Source organism: Phaseolus vulgaris, chromosome 3 (genome assembly GCF_051622355.1).
Source record: "Phaseolus vulgaris cultivar YP4 chromosome 3, ASM5162235v1, whole genome shotgun sequence".
Classification (NCBI taxonomy): Eukaryota; Viridiplantae; Streptophyta; class Magnoliopsida; order Fabales; family Fabaceae; genus Phaseolus; species Phaseolus vulgaris.
In genome coordinates this window covers 42,478,772-42,496,749 of record NC_143500.1, presented here as the reverse complement: position 1 = coordinate 42,496,749, position 17,978 = coordinate 42,478,772, and the positions used below count along the sequence as shown (strand labels likewise).

Sequence of the window (17,978 nt, the reverse complement as noted above, 5' to 3'; positions counted from 1 at the left end):
AATAAATGAATAGTTTATTAAATATTTATGATAAACTTTAAAATTGAATAAATAAATGTGCTTTATGTCTAAAAATAAGTAACTAACGTATTACATCAAATGAAAAAAGTTGTTTGTTTGAAAGTGATTACACAAACCTAAAAGTTGGTTTTCCTAAATACAAGACAAAGTTCAAATATTTCTAAAATAAATTATGAGATTATTGAGAAGTTCTTGATATAATTATAGTCTAGCCTAAAAATTACAAGTGATGCTAGATCTTTTTATCTTCCTTCAATATAAAAACACTTAATCTTGATAAATATTTTTTTAATTATGAAACATGATAAATATTGTTTGCAAGTTAAAGCCACGTTTGGTATTCCTTGTTTCTAGTCCTTATTTGACAAGGAAAAGCCAAAAAATGGGGACGTTGAACTATGGACATTTTGTCTTCAATTTCCACAAGCGTGTGCTGGTCAATTATTCGTGATAGATATCAATTTAATATATTCATGCATTCATATAGTCTTATGTGACATTTCACACTTCAAAGTTCAAAGTAGATTGTTCCTGAATGAGGGGTGAAAATCTTGAAGTCAATATTTGTCTATTAACTATTCAATATGGATACCAGGACCTAATATTATATTTCACAATCATTTTTAGAAGCAATCATTCCAACCCATTTTTATTGTATATTAAAATAATATTAAATCATTAATTATATATTGTATTGAGAATGATTATGGGTTAGATTTTTTAAAATCTAATATAAATTTAATCAAGATCTAATAAAATAGATTGATTCTAACATTTATCCATTCTAATTAAATTAAATTAATTTGAATTTTTCTAATTCAAACTAAATCAAGGTTATCAATTAGATTAAACTTAAATTAAATTTAAATTTAGATTTAAATTGAACGATCCAATCTAATATAGACTTAATTATATTCAATCTAATCTAATGTTGGTTTATATTCAATCTGATCTAATGTTGGTTTAGTCTAATCAGACTCAACTCACACAATTCGATCTAGTTTGATTTAAACTTAACTCGACTAATATGAGATCGACATAGTTTGACCCATCTTGACATGGGTTAAGCCTTACCCAAGTTACTATATGGCCCAACTAGACCCATCTTGTCTTGAGCTCTGCTAAATTCGACATAACTCATGCATGACTTTAGTCCAATCCAATTCGATCTTTCTTGACTTGGACCTAAACCGACATAGACATAACCAGACTTGGTCTAAATTGGGCCCAACCTAACTTAACTTGAGTTGAGTTACTTAACTCAACCTAATATAGGTATGAATCTATCTATTTGGGCCCAACTTGACTCAATCTAAATGGATCGATCTCGATTCGAATGACTCGGGATCGATCCAACTTGACTTCACGACTTGACATGATTATTGTTCGATTAGCTTGACTTGGACCCGATCTTATCATCACTGACTTAGGTCTAGCTTAGCCCAATTTAGCTTAGTTTTAAAATGACTTGACTTAGGTTTAACCTGACTTGAGGGTGCGCCTAACCCAACTTAACTTGAGTGTGGCATGACCAAACCTAACTTAGGTTGACCCAATTTAAGTTGAATTCGGCATGATCCGATCCAACTTTCTTGAAAGCTTAACTTATATAGTTATATAATTTATATCCAATTTAAAGCTAATTAAATAGATCAAACTTAAAATTCAAAAATATAAATTTAAATTTGAGATAAATTCGTTAAACTATATTAAAAAATATAGATTTAGATAACTATAAATTGAATTTGAAAAAAAAATTATTGAATATTTAAATACTTGTATGAATAACAAATTATCATCTATTTTATAATAAGTAGTTATCGATAGAATATAATTTGGAATTAATATGTGTATTTGAATATTTATTTTAATGTGGTTGAATATGGTTTAATTTTTATGCACGTGTGAGCCAACCAGGATTATATCTAACAAAAAGAAAGAAATAAAGTGGATTTTGATCAAGAGAATGTTCTTCCGATAATATTCGATTACATTTTTTTTTTCGAAAGCATAATCGTGGGTTGCTTTATTATTTTAAAAGCAATAAATAAATCTCTGCTACAAAAATTATTGACAGTCAGAAACTTTTTTCAAACAAGTGATTTACTTATTTTTATTTCCGATAAAAAGGAGTCTTGGGAACACACTTTGATATTTTGGTTTAAATATGTTGAAATGATCAATTATAAATATGAGATGAGAGCAATAGATTCATATTATTTTATTATTTCTAAAACTTTTAATTATTAATAAAAATTTATTAAACAACGTATTTGCTAACATTTTTCTTTAAATTATATAAGATGCATAGGATTTGAAACCAAAGTTGGAGAAGAACATCATGGTTGACCTGATTGGAGGTTAACAAATAAGATTTTGCTTCTTCCAACCATTTCAAAATTGGCACCTTGTTTATGATGAAATGGGTGAATTTGTATGTTGAAAACAAGGAAGAGATTAAAAAAAGTGCTTCTAAATTTAGTAAGAGGTGGGAGAGCAAGTGAAAGCTGGAGATTAAATGACCAATGCAACCTAAAACATTGACTTAATCTGTCCATTAGTAGACAAAGTTAGGTTAAAAAGTACTCACTTAGTCAAATTCATACTTTAATTAGGATCTATACTATTGACGTAAATGATACAGTATCATAATATTATTATTTATCTCATCGTATACAATACATTACTATTTAATTACTTATGATTGCTTTCTATTAATTATTTTAAATAGTCAACTCAAAACATATAAGAAAATATATTATTGTAACCATTTCATTATAAACAAAATCTTACTTTCTTAACTAGCTAGATAATTGTTAATTGTTTAAAATTTTTACTGAAAAATATAATTTTTTTTTTAGTTTTTGTACATAGTTTATACTATTAATTAAGTAAAAATCACGTGTAATATGACTTTAGGATATACATCATATATAAAGTAGTTGTGAAAGATTAAGCAGACACGGAATATGTTCCTTTCACTCTATGTGAAAAGTATGAGACGAGTTTATGTTTTGAACTAAATAATTAAATTTGTGGACTGTTAACTTGGTTTCAATCTTTTTTAAAATACGGGGCATGTAGCTTCTTATCGATTGGGAAAAGGAGAGGGTTTTAAAAATGTTACATGAATGATGTTGTAGTCACAATAGGGTGGTTTATGTCTAATATTTAAGGTTCTCCATGGAGAATTTTAATAAGAAACCTTTTTTATAATACTAATAACATTTACAATAATTATTGACTTACTATTGACCGCGCCGCTCTAAAATAATTGGAATCCCACGTTTCATAGATAACTAAATATATATATATATATATATATATATATATATAAGTAATTTTTATTTTATTAAATTATTTTGGTAATTTGAGCAATAGGTTTAAAATTACCATAATCAACAAGTGAGACTAATATTTATAGTGAAGAGATAAATTGATGGTGAGATATTCAGTCAAATCCGTTGATTCATCATATAAATTCTTACACAGTTTTGTAACGGGAATAATGAAGAATGAGGTCTTTTAGAAGTTGTGTCACGTGAAAGTCCCACAGAGGATTGTTCTTGTTCACTCAGCTTAGTGTTCTGAAGTAATTATAAATATATGTTTAAGTTAAAGTTTAAAACATTAAGTATGATTAAACATAAGTTTAGCGTAACTTATTTATGTTTCGATACTCTTCTTCTTAAAATACTGTTATTAAAATGAAAGTTATTTGAATAATATTTAAGAAAAAAACATTTTCATTTCATATCCGTAATTACTAAATGGGTATTAATTTTATATTGTGATATTAATATTATTTTTTGTTATTTCTTTCGTATATCTAAATGGATAATATATTATTATTGTTATTTTATGATGTGACGTTAAGACCATTGTGCATATATAAAATTACAAATACTCATAGTGTATCTAAATGGGAGTAATTCTTAAATGACGATATGCATTGTTTAAAAAGGAAAAAATATGAGAACTAAAATCAATAAAAAGAATTTTCAAAAATAATAATAAAAATCACCATATTTATACTCACCAAGAAAATATTTTTTTTAAAAAAAATGTTTTGAAAATTGAATTGTACCCGTTGTTTCAACTAAATAAGGGCTAATCTGCCTTATTTGATCTCAATTCAAAGAACTGATGACCCAAAATAAAATATCAGATAAACAGAAAATTTCAACTAGTTCCAGTTTGCAACTTATGAAATAAAAAGACAAAAAATAGTATGTGCTAATGGTTTAATTTTTTTATTTAATCACAAACTATTATGTATAATAAAACTGTTATTTTCATATTAATTATTAAAACCATACCAATACTAATATGTTATTAGGTTATTTTTCATTATACTATTAAAATAATGTTTGTCCAAATTCATTTCATTCTGGTTGGATTTCGGTTTGAAAATTAAGTTAAGAAAAAAAAGTACTATAATTTTTAAATGAATTTAAATTTAAAGTAATGCTTGTTTTTAAGTAAATATAATAAAAAATTAGACTAACATTATTTAATACATTTTGAAAATTATTTTAAACGTTTAACTTAATTTGAACACATTTGATGTCGCAAATTAAGAACTCTATAATTTGTGAGGCCAAATACTTCTTCTCTTCCATGATAATAGAATACGCAAATTATTGTAAATCCGTGACACATATATTAACCAAGTTGAACCATTTTCTTAAAGATGGCACGTGTCTGAAAAATGTCAAACCATGATTTTAGAAAACGTTTCTGAAATAGTGACATGTCTTAATCTCATTGGATGGACGTACGAATTCGTTGAATATTTGTCTTTCGTCACTTTTTTTCGTTTACAATTGTCTTCACTATTCTTTTCAAATAACATTTTTTTCGTTACTATTCTTATTTACATTCCTATTTTCAAATTTTAAAAAATAATTATTTTTAGTTTATGTAAGAGTGATAATTTTTATTTAATTCAATTAATTTTATGTGATCATCATTATTTTAAAGGGTTTCTTCCCTCAAGCGTAATGAACACAATGTGTATATTGATATATAAACGTTATGAGATGGGATGTGATGCAACATATCTCTATCTACGGTTGTGAAGTTAATAAAAATAGTTTTCATAGACTTTTACAAGTGAACTGAAATTAATAAAAAGAAACTATAAAGAACAAAATGAAAATACATTATATATTCATCATGTCATCATCAAATATATGAAATAAAAAAAAAATATTTTTTAAATGTATCAAACTATGCTTGCTTTATTTTTAATTTGTGTAAAGTTGACAAAGTATATAAAACTAGACCAACTTGCAGGCTAATCCAAAACTGGGTCGGGATATGAAGTATGACCGATTACCAAACGTAAGACATAGTTAAATAATATGCAACTTTTCCTATCATATTCAGTTAAAGATAAATTAAAATATAACATTACGGGACGTAGTTTAAGTAACTCAAATTTTTATACTTTAGCTGACTACTTTTTACTTTAACTAAAATTATAATACCCTCTAATTTTAAATTTTTACAAACACTTTTTATCTGGTGATGTATTAGTTTTTTGTTGGGATTTATGTAACACAGACACTGATACGACACAGACAGGAACACGAATATACCTGAAATCTCTAAAATGTAGGACACAGAGACACGAATCTATATATTATATAATTATGAATTATGTAAATTGACAATAAAGATTTATGTGCACGAGTATGTTTCAAATTATTTTTTGGAGCAGAAATATGTTTTTCATTACTGGTTTACAAAGATTTGTTTCTTATTATTATAATCATAATAACAATTTATACAATAAAGTTTGATTTTAGAAAATTAATGTATTTTTCCTTTTTAAAATTGTGTTAGAACCGTACTAGAATTGTCAGAAATCTAACACATACTTTTGAATTGGATACTTCACAGATACGTATTTTACAAGTATCACACGAGTGTCCGTGTCCGATACTCAACACACCATTTAAGAGGAGTGTCCGAGTTTCTTGGAATGAAAACATAAAAAAGGTATTGCATACCAAATTGTTGTGACATGGTACGAGGTTCCTTTCGCTTTTACTTGTTTTCACCAACATGACATATAGCTATTCAAACTACATATAAGATACACTATTATTAACTACCTTCAGTTTCATTCAACCTCGTCTAAATCCAACCGCGTTACCTTATTAACATATGCTGTCCCATAAATAGTTGCCAAATTTTCCACGAAATTCACAAAAAGCCATCTACCTACAAAACGCTCTTCTCATTCTAACTTTTCCTTAAACAACACACTCTTTAAATTATATTTATGACGTCACATAAACATTGGTTGTAATACTTTTTACTACATTGATAATGTTATTACGTACTTTTCTTTTTTATATAAAAAAATTATGTAAAAACCTCCTTATCTATCAGCGTAAACCGTGTCCTTGTTGTGCTGTTTTGTTGAGTCTGAGGTCAAACTCAAACCCATGCGGGGCAATGTTGTTCGAACCGGTCAGCAACGGCGGCTCGACCGGTCTCTGGTCGAAAACGTGAGCTTCTTTATCTTTTCCTTATGCTACCATTGATAAATATGAATGGTTGAATAAATTAATGCCCCCAAAGTAGAAACACGCAACCTATTTCACATTCATTAACAAACAACATCAAGCAGAGCATACTCTTCTTTTGTTTTAACATAATCATAGCAACCGTTCATTAAATTACAATAATTCCTCAGACCTGAACGCACGTATCTTCAACGAGTAAACATATAATGCACAGGAAAATTCCTGTTGCCATTTCCTTTTTGTCCCCCTGCTGCTGCACCTTCCAGTCCAACACGCTTCCCCATGGCTTCTTCCAATTCCTCACGTTCTTGAGTCACTCTTATTTTATTCTGGCAATCATCAGCACATGAGTTTTGCTCAATAAAGAAAAACAAGAGGAGAGGCAACAGAAGAAAAACAAAAGAAAAGGAAAACTTCTCGTAGCAACATTAATGTCAGAGCAGGAAACTCATTCTTGTGGCTTACTCTTGTTCTTTTTCTTGGTCCTTCTTTCAGGTACCCATTCTTTTTCTAAGTGAAGCTCTTATTTGCTTTATTGTCTTCTCGAGGATTAGTATTATTTTATTGTGTTGCAAAGGTTGGTGATTCTGTTATATAAACTTGTGGTTTTGAGTTAACCGATGCATTTCTTGTTTGGGTTTGGTTTTGGTAGGTAACGTTGTTGTAGGGGAATCTTTGGAAACAGACAAAGAGGTTCTGCTGAGGCTGAAATCGTACCTGGACAGCAAAATTCTTGCAGACAAAGGAGCGTACATAAACTGGAATACCAGTACCTCCAATCCTTGTGAATGGAGTGGAATTTCATGCAGTGCTACGGGGAGGGTGGTTCGCATAAGCCTTTCTCGGAGTGACATCACCGGTGAGATATTCAAGAATTTCTCGCAGCTCACTGAACTCGTGCACCTTGATCTCTCTCAGAACACGCTCTCTGGTGAGATTCCTGAGGACTTGAGGCGCTGCCACAAGCTCGTGCATCTCAACCTATCACATAATATTCTTGAAGGGGAGCTGAACTTGACTGGATTGACAAGCTTGCACACACTGGACTTGTCAAATAACAGATTTTTTGGGGATATTGGATTGAATTTCCCTGCCATTTGTGACAATTTAGTCACTCTGAACGTCTCAGGTAATAATAACTTGACTGGCAGGATTGAAAACTGCTTTGATCAATGTCTCATGTTGCAGTACTTGGATTTGAGCACCAACAATCTGAGTGGAAGCTTGTGGATGAAGTTTGCCAGGCTCAAAATGTTTTCTGTCGCGGAGAACCATCTAAGTGGGACTATTCCTTTGGAAGCTTTGCCTTTGAATTGTAGCCTTAAAGAACTAGACCTTTCGCAAAATGGATTTGTTGGTGAGGCACCTAAGGGGTTTGATAACTGCAAGAATTTAAGCAGTCTGAATCTTTCTAGTAACAAATTTACTGGGGGTATTCCTGTAGAGATAGGATCCATTTCGCAGCTCAAAGCATTGTACTTGGGGAACAACAGCTTTTCAAGAGAGATTCCCGAGTCCCTTCTGAACTTAACCAATTTGACCTTCTTGGATTTGAGCAGAAATCAATTTGGTGGGGAAATACAAGAGATATTCGGAAAATTTAAGCAAGTGAGTTTTCTTCTGTTGCACTCAAATAATTACACTGGAGGATTGAAATCCTCAGGAATTCTCACATTGCCAAACATTTGGCGGTTAGACCTAAGCTACAACAACTTTTCAGGTCCGTTACCAGTTGAGATCTCTCAAATGTCAAGTCTGAAGTTTCTAATGTTATGCTACAACCAGTTCAATGGATCCATTCCACCGGAATTTGGAAACATGACTCAACTGCAAGCGCTTGACCTTGCCTTCAACAATTTGAGTGGCTCTATACCACCAACCCTTGGAAACTTGAACTCCCTCTTATGGTTGATGCTCGCAAACAATTCTTTAACTGGAAAAATCCCTCCAGAGTTGGGAAACTGTTCAAGCTTGTTATGGCTAAACCTTGCCAACAATAAGCTCTCTGGAAAATTGCCTTCTGAACTGTCCAAAATTGGAAGGAATGCAATGGCCACATTTGAATACAATAGGAAAAACTATAGAATGGTTGCTGGATCTGGTGAATGTTTGGCAATGAGGAGATGGATACCTGCAGATTACCCTCCATTCAGCTTTGTGTATAGCCTTTTAACAAGGAAAAAATGTAGAGAACTTTGGGACAAACTGATCAAAGGGTATGGTGTTTTCCCGTTTTGTGAACCTGGTTCTTCCTTTCGTGTAACACAGATATCCGGGTATATTCAGCTAAGTTCGAACCAGCTCAGTGGTGAAATTCCTCCAGAGATTGGGTCAATGGTCAACTTCAGCATGATGCACTTGGGGTTCAACAATCTCTCTGGGAAGTTACCTCGAGAGATAGGAAGTATTTCCATGGTGGTATTAAACATCACAAGAAACGAGTTTTCAGGCGAAATTCCCCAAGAAATTGGCAACATGAAATGCCTGATGAATCTAGATCTGTCATACAACAATTTCTCGGGAATGTTTCCAACGAATTTAAACAAATTGACAGAGCTTAACAAGTTCAACATCTCATACAATCCCTTCATATCAGGTGAGGTCCCATCAAACGGACAGTTCGTTACCTTTGAAGAAAATTCATATTTAGGCAACCCCCTTTTGATCCTACCCGAGTTTATTCAGAACACTACCAATGATAGAAACACCACCTCTCAAAAAGACCATAAAAAGTCCTCGAGACTGTCTATGTTTTTGGTGTTTGCGGTTATAACACTGGTTTTCATAGTATGTGGACTTCTCACTATCTTAGTCTGCGTATCGGTGAAAGGCCCTTCAGATGAACCAAGATACCTCTTGAGGGAGACAAAACAGTGGCATGATTCCAGCAGCTCGGGATCCTCACCATGGATGTCCGACACAGTGAAGGTCATCCGTTTGAACAAGACAGCTTTCACACATGCCGACATTCTGAAAGCAACTAGCAGCTTCTCAGAGGACAGAATCATAGGAAAAGGAGGGTTTGGAACAGTGTACAAGGGAGTGTTTTCAGATGGCAGACAAGTGGCAGTGAAGAAGCTCCAAAGGGAAGGCCTGGAGGGTGAGAAGGAATTCAAGGCTGAAATGGAGGTTCTGAGTGGTCGTGGCTTTGGTTGGCCTCATCCAAACCTGGTGACACTCTACGGCTGGTGCCTAAACGAGTCAGAAAAGATACTAATTTATGAGTACATAGAGGGTGGAAGCTTGGAGGATGTAGTGACTGACAGAACACGTTTGACATGGAGGAGGAGGCTAGAAGTGGCAATTGATGTGGCACGTGCACTAGTGTATCTACACCACGAGTGCTACCCTTCTGTTGTGCACAGAGATGTGAAGGCTAGTAATGTGTTACTAGATAAAGATGGGAAGGCCAAAGTAACTGATTTTGGGCTTGCGAGAGTGGTTGATGTTGGGGATAGCCATGTGAGCACTATGGTGGCTGGGACAGTGGGGTATGTTGCACCTGAATATGGACACACATGGCAGGCTACTACAAAAGGGGATGTGTACAGTTTTGGGGTGTTGATTATGGAGCTTGCAGCAGAAAGAAGAGCAGTGGATGGAGGGGAAGAGTGCTTGGTGGAATGGGCTAGGCGTGTTATGGGTTATGGACGACACCGTCATAATCATCATGGGTTGAGTCGTTCTGTGCCAGTTTTGGTGATGGGTTCTGGGCTTCTTGGTGGGGCTCAGGAGATGAGTGAGTTGCTGAGGATTGGGGTGATGTGCACAGCTGATGCACCACAGGCTAGGCCTAACATGAAAGAGGTTCTTGCTATGCTCATTAAGATATTTAACCCCATTCCCCACTCCAGTTATGGATACCTTGTTTAGTCATTTTTGTTTAGGGAATTCTTCTGTAAGATCATGTAACATATTTTACATACAAACACTTCATTCATCATGTTAAACAAGTCTCTCAATTTTCTCAACACCTTCTCCTTTAGTCATTTTGCCTTATTTTCTCTCCTAATATCATCTAACGGTATAATATTAGTTATATTAAAAATACCTAATTATTCAAATTATTTAGAGTATATATAAATTTAAATATCATCACATTTTAAAACACAAATTTTCTAAAATGTGACATTAGTGTCTAAATTAGTTTTTGAAAGATAATTATTATTTTTCCATATTTTCTAACTCAAATAAATCATTCATTATTTTTCACCAGTTTAATTTTTTTTTACATTGGTATGTATACGTCAATTTATTAAATAAAAAATATATAAAACATACCACATGGATATCAACATTTTTTATGGAAGCAAAGAGACTATTTTTAGCTGGAATGAACTTTTATGTTATACTATTTTTATTTTAAATGTGTTTTATAACTTTATATTATCTCACTTTGAATATCTATTAGATATTAAGACATTTTTTTTATATAATATATAAGAAAATATAAACCTTATGTTTTTGAGTGAATTTTATATAGTTGAGTTTTCAAAAGTTTATATTTTAATATGATATCAGAATTATTTAAACTCTATCGTATGAGAGTTTATGTGGCTTATCAATCCTCCTGTTATCGGACCATTATCAGATCATTCATAAAAATATAATCTCACGCATAAGTTGACAACTTAAACATAAAGAGTGTGACAGAGTGGAAGGCCGATGTGAGTGAGGTGACGCAGACGCGGGTGGTTGCGGTGCGTTCTCATGGTTGTTGCGCGCGCGTTTGGTGGCAACGGTGGTGGTTGCGCCACGACAGGTGCTCGTCGGTGCCACTGTGGTGTGCGCGTAGGGTGGTGGCTCGCGCGGTGGTCTGGTAGGGCGCGCAGGCGAAGCGTGACGACGACGGTTGTAGTGTGACGGGCTTATTGGTGGTTCACATGGTGGTTTTGTAGTGGCCTGCGGTGTGTTTGTTGGCTAGTTCTGTGGCGGGTAGCAACTTTGTGGGCGGTAACTTGTTAGCTATTGGGAATGGTGGGGGTTCTACGGGTTTTCTCATCCCATGGAGTTGTTTGATGTATCGAGAAGTATCTCCTCATAAGAACGTATATGTTATGCCTGGTCCAAGGAAAACATTTGCTCAGGCTTTGGGAACTACATGTGATATTCCTTTGTCCGAGTTACCCACTCCTTATATTAAGGGAGACATGATCGTGGTCCAAATCGATGAGACATACTACTTGACTGGTCTTGAGGATTGTAAAATCCATTTACATGGTCGGGTTATTCTTTCTAAGGGGGATAAATCTCTCACACACCTGGACTTAACTAAAAAGTTGTAGTCGGTGTGGAAGGCTCTTGGACCGTGGAAAGCAATTCCTTTCGAGAAGGGTTTTTACGAGTTTGAGTTTGCTTCTTTAGAAGACATGCGATGGGTTCTCGGGATGGGTTCCTTGAAGTTATCTTCGGGTTTCTTGAGACTTTTTGCCTAGACAAAGATTTTGTTCCAACTACCATGGAGAGTACCAAAACTCAGGCTTGGGTTAGAATCTATAGTTTGCCTCTGGAGTATTGGAGGCCAAAGGTGATTTTTTCCATCATCAAAGGTCTTGGTACTCCTTTGGCTTTGGATGAGAATACTATGAGAAAGAAAATGGGTATGTTTGCTAGAATGCTGGTGAATATTGATATGTTGTCTCCTCTTTTTGATCATCTCTGGGTTGAACGTTCAGACTATACCTTTATAGCTGGTGTGGAATATGAATGGCTCCCTCCTTTTTGCTCTCACTGTAAGATGATAGGCCAAGAGCTTGCTCAATACCGAGTGATTCATGATCAAGGTCGTGCTCTTGGGTCTCAACATAAATCTTCTCAGAAGATAATTTATAATGAATGAGATCAGGGGAGGACTGCGCTTCCAAAACAACGTAAAAAGTATCGGAAGAAAGATCCGCAGCCAAAGCACGTGGAAGGTTACACTGATAAATTGACCATTGATGCTTCTGGCGAAGCTAAAGCAGGGTCACCCTGCTTCCGATAAAGCAGGTGGAGTGGAGGATGATTTTGCTAATATGTCTCCTCTTGAAGATGCCTCGGATTATGAATCCAGGCAGAGATTGCCCACTCACACTTCGGATTTCCCAGAAACGGGGACGCTAAGGAATTCACATGCTGTTATGCAAGTCAAGGGCTCCGAGTCTCATGCTCCTATTGATGCTCATCATATGGAGGTCTCGGCTCCTGTGGTGGCATCACCTCCATTGCGTCCCATCTCCCCCCAGTGAGTTAAATCACCTGCTCATACTACAGCTCTACCCAATACTCCAATTGATGGTCATCATGTGGAGGTCTCTGCTATTGTGACAGTACCATCCCGTTGTTGGTCCTGAAAAATCACTTTTCCTCTCTTGATGGTTTGGACACTACAAATGTGGAAGGTGATCCTTATATTGGTATATCTACTGCCATTGTTGAACCTCAGAAGACTAAATCTCTTGGGGATGTTAAAGCACTATCGTTGGTCCTGCAAAATCACTTTTCCTCTCTTGATGGTTTGGAAAATACAAATGTTCTTGCAAAATTTTGGGCTGATCCTAACGAGATGGAGGAGGATGCCAGTGATACTGGGGAGAAAATAGTTTGCACTAAAAGAAAACCAGGGAGATCTCCTAAGGGGAATGGTAAATCCAAAAAAACTGCTAAGACAGTTTTCTCCACAATGTCGCAATGAAGGTCTCTTCATTTTTCTGAAATGTTAGAGGATTGGGAAACCACCAAACTGTGGAGATGTTGATTAGTTTACTCAAACTACATAAACATCTTTTGGTTTTTCTTGCTGATTCTATGGTGCCATACACTGATGCTTTTGATGTCCTTTTCAAATTTGTTAATATGCATTTGGTGACTACGTCTCATATTGTTAATAAAGCTGCTAAGCTTTGGTGTTTGTCGATTCCTAATTTGGTCCAAAATTTCTTGGTAAATGAACAATTTATTTCTGTAACTTGCCATTTGCATGATAAATGTTTTAGCCTTGCAAGTGTTTATGGTGCTACCACATATGGGCTAGACGATTTTTGTGGACGGATCTTAGTTCCTTCATAGGACCTTGGTGTATCATGGGAGATTTTAATGTTGTGCTTTCAGCGGATGACTGTAAAGGAGGGGTGACTCCTAATCAAGTTTCTTGCAATGAATTCCTTGATTGGATTAACACTAATGATCTTTCTTGTATGCCTTTTACTGGAACTTGTTATACTTAGTGTAATGGAAGGAGAGGGTTGCATAGAATTCAAGAAGATTGGATAGGGCGTTATGTAACGGAGTGTGTTTGGATGAATGAGATTCTTGTACTTATCAGGTTCTTGTTAAAAATTGTTCTGATCATTCCTTTATTCTTGTTAGTCTTGCTAGTAATTCTTTGAGGAAGGGTAGCAATTTTCGTTTCTTTTCTATGTGGCTTCAAGACGCTTCCTGTATGAAGCTTATTCATGATTCTTGGGCTAATAAGGTTGTTGGTTGTCCTATATGTATTTTACAACATAAGTTAAAAAGGTTGAAAGTTGAGCTTTGTGACTGGAATCAAAATTCTTATGGTAATGTTCACAATGCAGTTCTTCTTAAGTATGGTCTCCTCCTTGGTATTCAACAAACCTTAGAGATTGCTAGTATGTCTAATATTGATGGGTTTCCATGTCAAGAAAAGATCACTAAGGAGGAGCTTGATCAGACTCTTCACTGTCAATATTTGTTTTGGAAAGAAAGGGCTAAGATGCTCTGGTTTAAAGAAGGAGATAAAAATACTGCTTTTTTCCATGTTGTGGTCAAGAGGAGAAATAATTCTAGTGGGATTCATCGTCTACGAATTAATAATGTGGTTATTGAGGATCCTAAACTCATTGAGGAACATATTTTGGACTTTTATAAAACTCTTTATGCTAAGTCTATTTCTCATGTTCAGGATACAAACAATATGAAAGATTTAATTGGTACTTATATTCATGAGCTGGTTTCTTCTAAGGAGAATATGATGTTGAATAAGTGTCCTAATTTTTTAGAAATCAAGAATGTTGTTTTTAACCTTAATGGTAATAGTGCTCCTGGTCCTGATGGTTTTGGTGGTGTATTTTATCATTCTTGTTGGGAAATTATTGGGACAGATGTGTGCAATGCAGTCCAACAGTTTTTTTAAACAAAACTAGGTTCTCCCTATAATGAACAGTAATGTGGTTTCTTTTATTCCTAAGATTCAGGGTGCTAAATCCATTGAAGATTACAAGCCAATTGTTGTTGCTAATTTTAAATTTAAGATTATTTCCAAGATTTTGGCAGATCGGCTTGCTCTTGTGGTTGCCATAATTATTTCTCCTAATCAGTATGGGTTTGTGCAAGGCAAACATATTCAAGATTGTATTGGTATTGCTCTTGAAGCTATTATTTTGCTTTCTAAAAAGGTTCACAGAGGTAATGTGGCTTACAAAGTTGATATTCACAAAGCCTTTGACACTCTGAGTTGGAAGTTTTTACTAAATTAGTTTTGTCACGCTTTAGTTTTCACCCCTCGTTTGTCGGTTGGATTAGTACTATTCTCCGTTCGGCTATGCTTTCTATCAGAATAAATGGCAGTTTGGTGGGTTTTTTTTCCTTGTAGTAGAGGTGTTAGACAAGGTGATCCATTGTCTCCTCTACTTTTTTGTCTTGCAGAGGAAGTTCTTAATAGAGGTCTCTCAAAGCTTGTGAATGATAAGAAGATTCTACATATGGCTAGTCCGCAAGGTTTTCTCACTCTCTCATATTTTATATGCGGATGACATTTTTATTTTCTGTAGGGCGGATAATAAGTCTCTTAGAAATTTGAGTATTTTTCTTAAAACATATGGTGATTTCTCTAGTCAATATGTTAATAATTCTAAGAGTAGTTTTTTCACCATAGATAATTGTACAAGATTTGTTACCAAAATTCAACGTATTTTTTCTTGTAGTCATGATTGTTTTGCTTTCACTTATTTAGGAGTGTCTATCTTTGTTGGTGCTCCAAAGGGTCGTTTTCTTCAACCTTTGGCTGATAAAGTCAAATTGAAGCTAGCTTCTTGGAAAGGTAAGTCTCTTAGCATGATGGGTCGGGTTCAATTGGTCAATACGATGATTACAAGTCTTCTAGATTATAGTTTTAATTTGTATAAATGGTTTGTTTCTCTTCTTAAGCAAGTTGAGCAGTGGTGATGTGATTCCACTAGCACAATTAGAATGATTCTTGACATTCTTAGGAATCATCTTGAGTTGGTTAAGAGCTAGGCACTTTATCATAGAAATGGATCAAGGTTCTATGAACAAGAACTCACCAAAACTAGTGCCAAAACACAAACTCATATAGAAGATCCAATTATTGTCAAATTGAACCGAACAAAAAGGCACAAAAGCTAAGCAAACTGAATTAGAAAGCTGGAAATTAATTTGAACCGAACAAAAGCTGGAAAAAGAAGAGAATAAGATGAAGAACAGCTAGGAACATAAAAGAACCGAAGCTACACAAATCAAATCTGAAAATGCCGAACCAAAACAACAAGGAAACAAGCTAAGACAAGGAAACAACAAAAGAAGAAATGAAGGAGAAGAGAGTGCTCATGAAGATGGAAGAATGGTTGGATGATCACGCCACTAGAAGGATGGTTGCTCCTAGATGAGTGTGTTGCCGCCACTTGAGGACACCATGGATCCTTCAAGATGAGACTAGAGAAGAAGGCTCAAAAGCTCTCCAATGATCACTCAAAATTTGAGTATAGTTTCTTTTCTTCAAAATTCAAATCTGAAATTTACAAAGAGAGCACCTCTATTTATAGCCTAAGGTGCTGAAATGTAAGCTACACAAATCCAAAAACTCCCTCCCAAAAAGCTTCTAGAATTGGCGCCTAAATCAATGCATGAGGAAGGTGTGACCTCTTCCTTCACTTTGCCACCTCCTTTTCTACTCCTACACCTATTTACTAACACACACCCCCTAAGACTCCTAACTAAAGATTAAAAGATGCTTTAACAATAGAGGTTTCTAATGTTTCCCTCTAAGAACCTTCAACAATATTCTTTATTATTTAATACTTGGCCTTGCCCTTCATAGGATGGACTTGGGTTTGGGTTTGGGCTTTGGGCTTGGGCCTCTCTTTATTTTATGTCTTCTTTTAATTTTGAGAAGACTAGAAGGAAGAACTTCAAGTGTGATGGTGAATTGCCTCTTCCTTCATTAATAAAAACCTCCTTTACTTGACTCTCATCAAGTGGTGTCGACATTTTATATGGACTTGTGATATTTTGAAAAAAGGTATAACTACTGCTAATTGGGATACGATTTGTTCTTCCCTTGAGAATGCAGGTTTGAAAATTATTAACCTTCACCATAAAAATAATGCATATCTTCTTAAGCTTGCTTGGAACTTTGCTTATAGCAACAGGCCTTGGTCTTTGCTCTTGAAAGCAAGGGTCCTTAAATCAAAATACGAGTTTCGATTGGTTTATAGATCTTCATCTTTTTGGCTTGGAATTAAAAAAATTTATTCTACTATACTTGATTATACTTCTTGGACTGTTGGTACAAGTTCTTTTATTAATTTCTAGAATGATAAATGGTGTGCTATTACTTCTTTAGCAAATATTGCAAGATTATCTGATGGTGCTAGTATTTCAGATACAGTCTCTCAGTTTTGGACAGATGGTGATTGGAATATTCCTTTGTCTTTACAGTAGATGCCTAATCTTTTTAGTCATATCATGGTTGGGGCGGAACAGCATATTCCTAATTGAATTCTAGATGAGTATGGTCGTCTCACTCTTAAATCGGCTAGGACTTTTTTCATGGATCCAGGAGTTTCCTGTGGTTGAGGTAAATTTATTTGGTCTTCATATATTTCGCCTTCCAAAGGTCCTGTCCTTTGGATAGTTTTTCATGTGTGGCTTCCTACAGATCAGCATATTCAAAATAAAGGTCTGCATATTTGTTCTGTGTGTACGCTTTGTGAAAAGCACGAGAAATCTATTCAACATTTATTTTTTGAATTATCTAATGCTTAGCATATTTGGAGTTGGGTTTGACACATTTTTCCTACTTATCATTTCTCTAATAAGGATGATCTTCTTTCTTTTATTAAGAGTGATGGTAGTTCTTTGGTTAAATTGATTAAGCTTGTTGTGATAACTTTTTCTATTTGGATGATATGACATATGAGGAATTATGCTCGTTTTCAGGATAAGATTGAGGTTTCTAAAGCTAATTTGGTTATTAAAGATTTAACTTGTCTAGTGGGTAATTCGTCTAAAGTTTCAATGAAAAATAATATGTTCGATTTAAATGTGCTCAAATTTTTTGGTATTAACACTTGTACTGGTAAAGTTCTACGTCATCTTCTTGTTAGATGGGAGTTTCCTTCACCAGGCTGGGTTAAAATTAACACTGATGGGATGCAAGGGGATATCCTGGTCTTGCTA

General features: G+C 34.5%; 2 protein-coding genes and 1 long non-coding RNA gene across 3 annotated transcripts; 2 read left to right on the top strand and 1 right to left on the bottom strand.

Moving 5' to 3' along the window:
• Positions 1–6,617: 6,617 nt before the first annotated feature.
• LOC137807742 (uncharacterized) lies at positions 6,618–7,416 on the bottom strand. The gene is made up of 2 exons (XR_011080596.2): positions 7,278–7,416; positions 6,618–6,889 (listed from the first exon to the last, which is right to left on the bottom strand). It is a non-coding gene; the product is annotated as an uncharacterized LOC137807742 (long non-coding RNA).
• On the top strand, positions 6,887–10,531 carry LOC137807741 (Leucine-rich repeat protein kinase family protein). Its single transcript, XM_068608519.2, has 2 exons — positions 6,887–7,055; positions 7,213–10,531. The coding sequence occupies exons 1-2, from the start codon at positions 6,992–6,994 to the stop codon at positions 10,431–10,433; spliced, it is 3,285 nt and encodes a 1,094-aa protein (XP_068464620.2). The 5' UTR covers positions 6,887–6,991; the 3' UTR covers positions 10,434–10,531.
• Positions 10,532–11,934: 1,403 nt separating this feature from the next.
• Positions 11,935–12,399, top strand: LOC137805641 (uncharacterized). The gene has a single exon (XM_068605582.2). The coding sequence runs from the start codon at positions 11,935–11,937 to the stop codon at positions 12,397–12,399; it is 465 nt and encodes a 154-aa protein (XP_068461683.2).
• The last annotated feature ends 5,579 nt before the right edge of the window (positions 12,400–17,978 follow it).

Excerpts from the sequence above, each read along its gene's own strand:
- LOC137805641 (XM_068605582.2), top strand. The coding sequence starts at position 11,935 with ATGGGTTCTCGGGATGGGTTCCTTGAAGTTATCTTCGGGTTTCTTGAG.
- LOC137807741 (XM_068608519.2), top strand. The coding sequence starts at position 6,992 with ATGTCAGAGCAGGAAACTCATTCTTGTGGCTTACTCTTGTTCTTTTTC. Across the intron at positions 7,056-7,212 it reads TTTCTTGGTCCTTCTTTCAG|GTAACGTTGTTGTAGGGGAA; the intron begins GTACCCATTCTT and ends TGGTTTTGGTAG.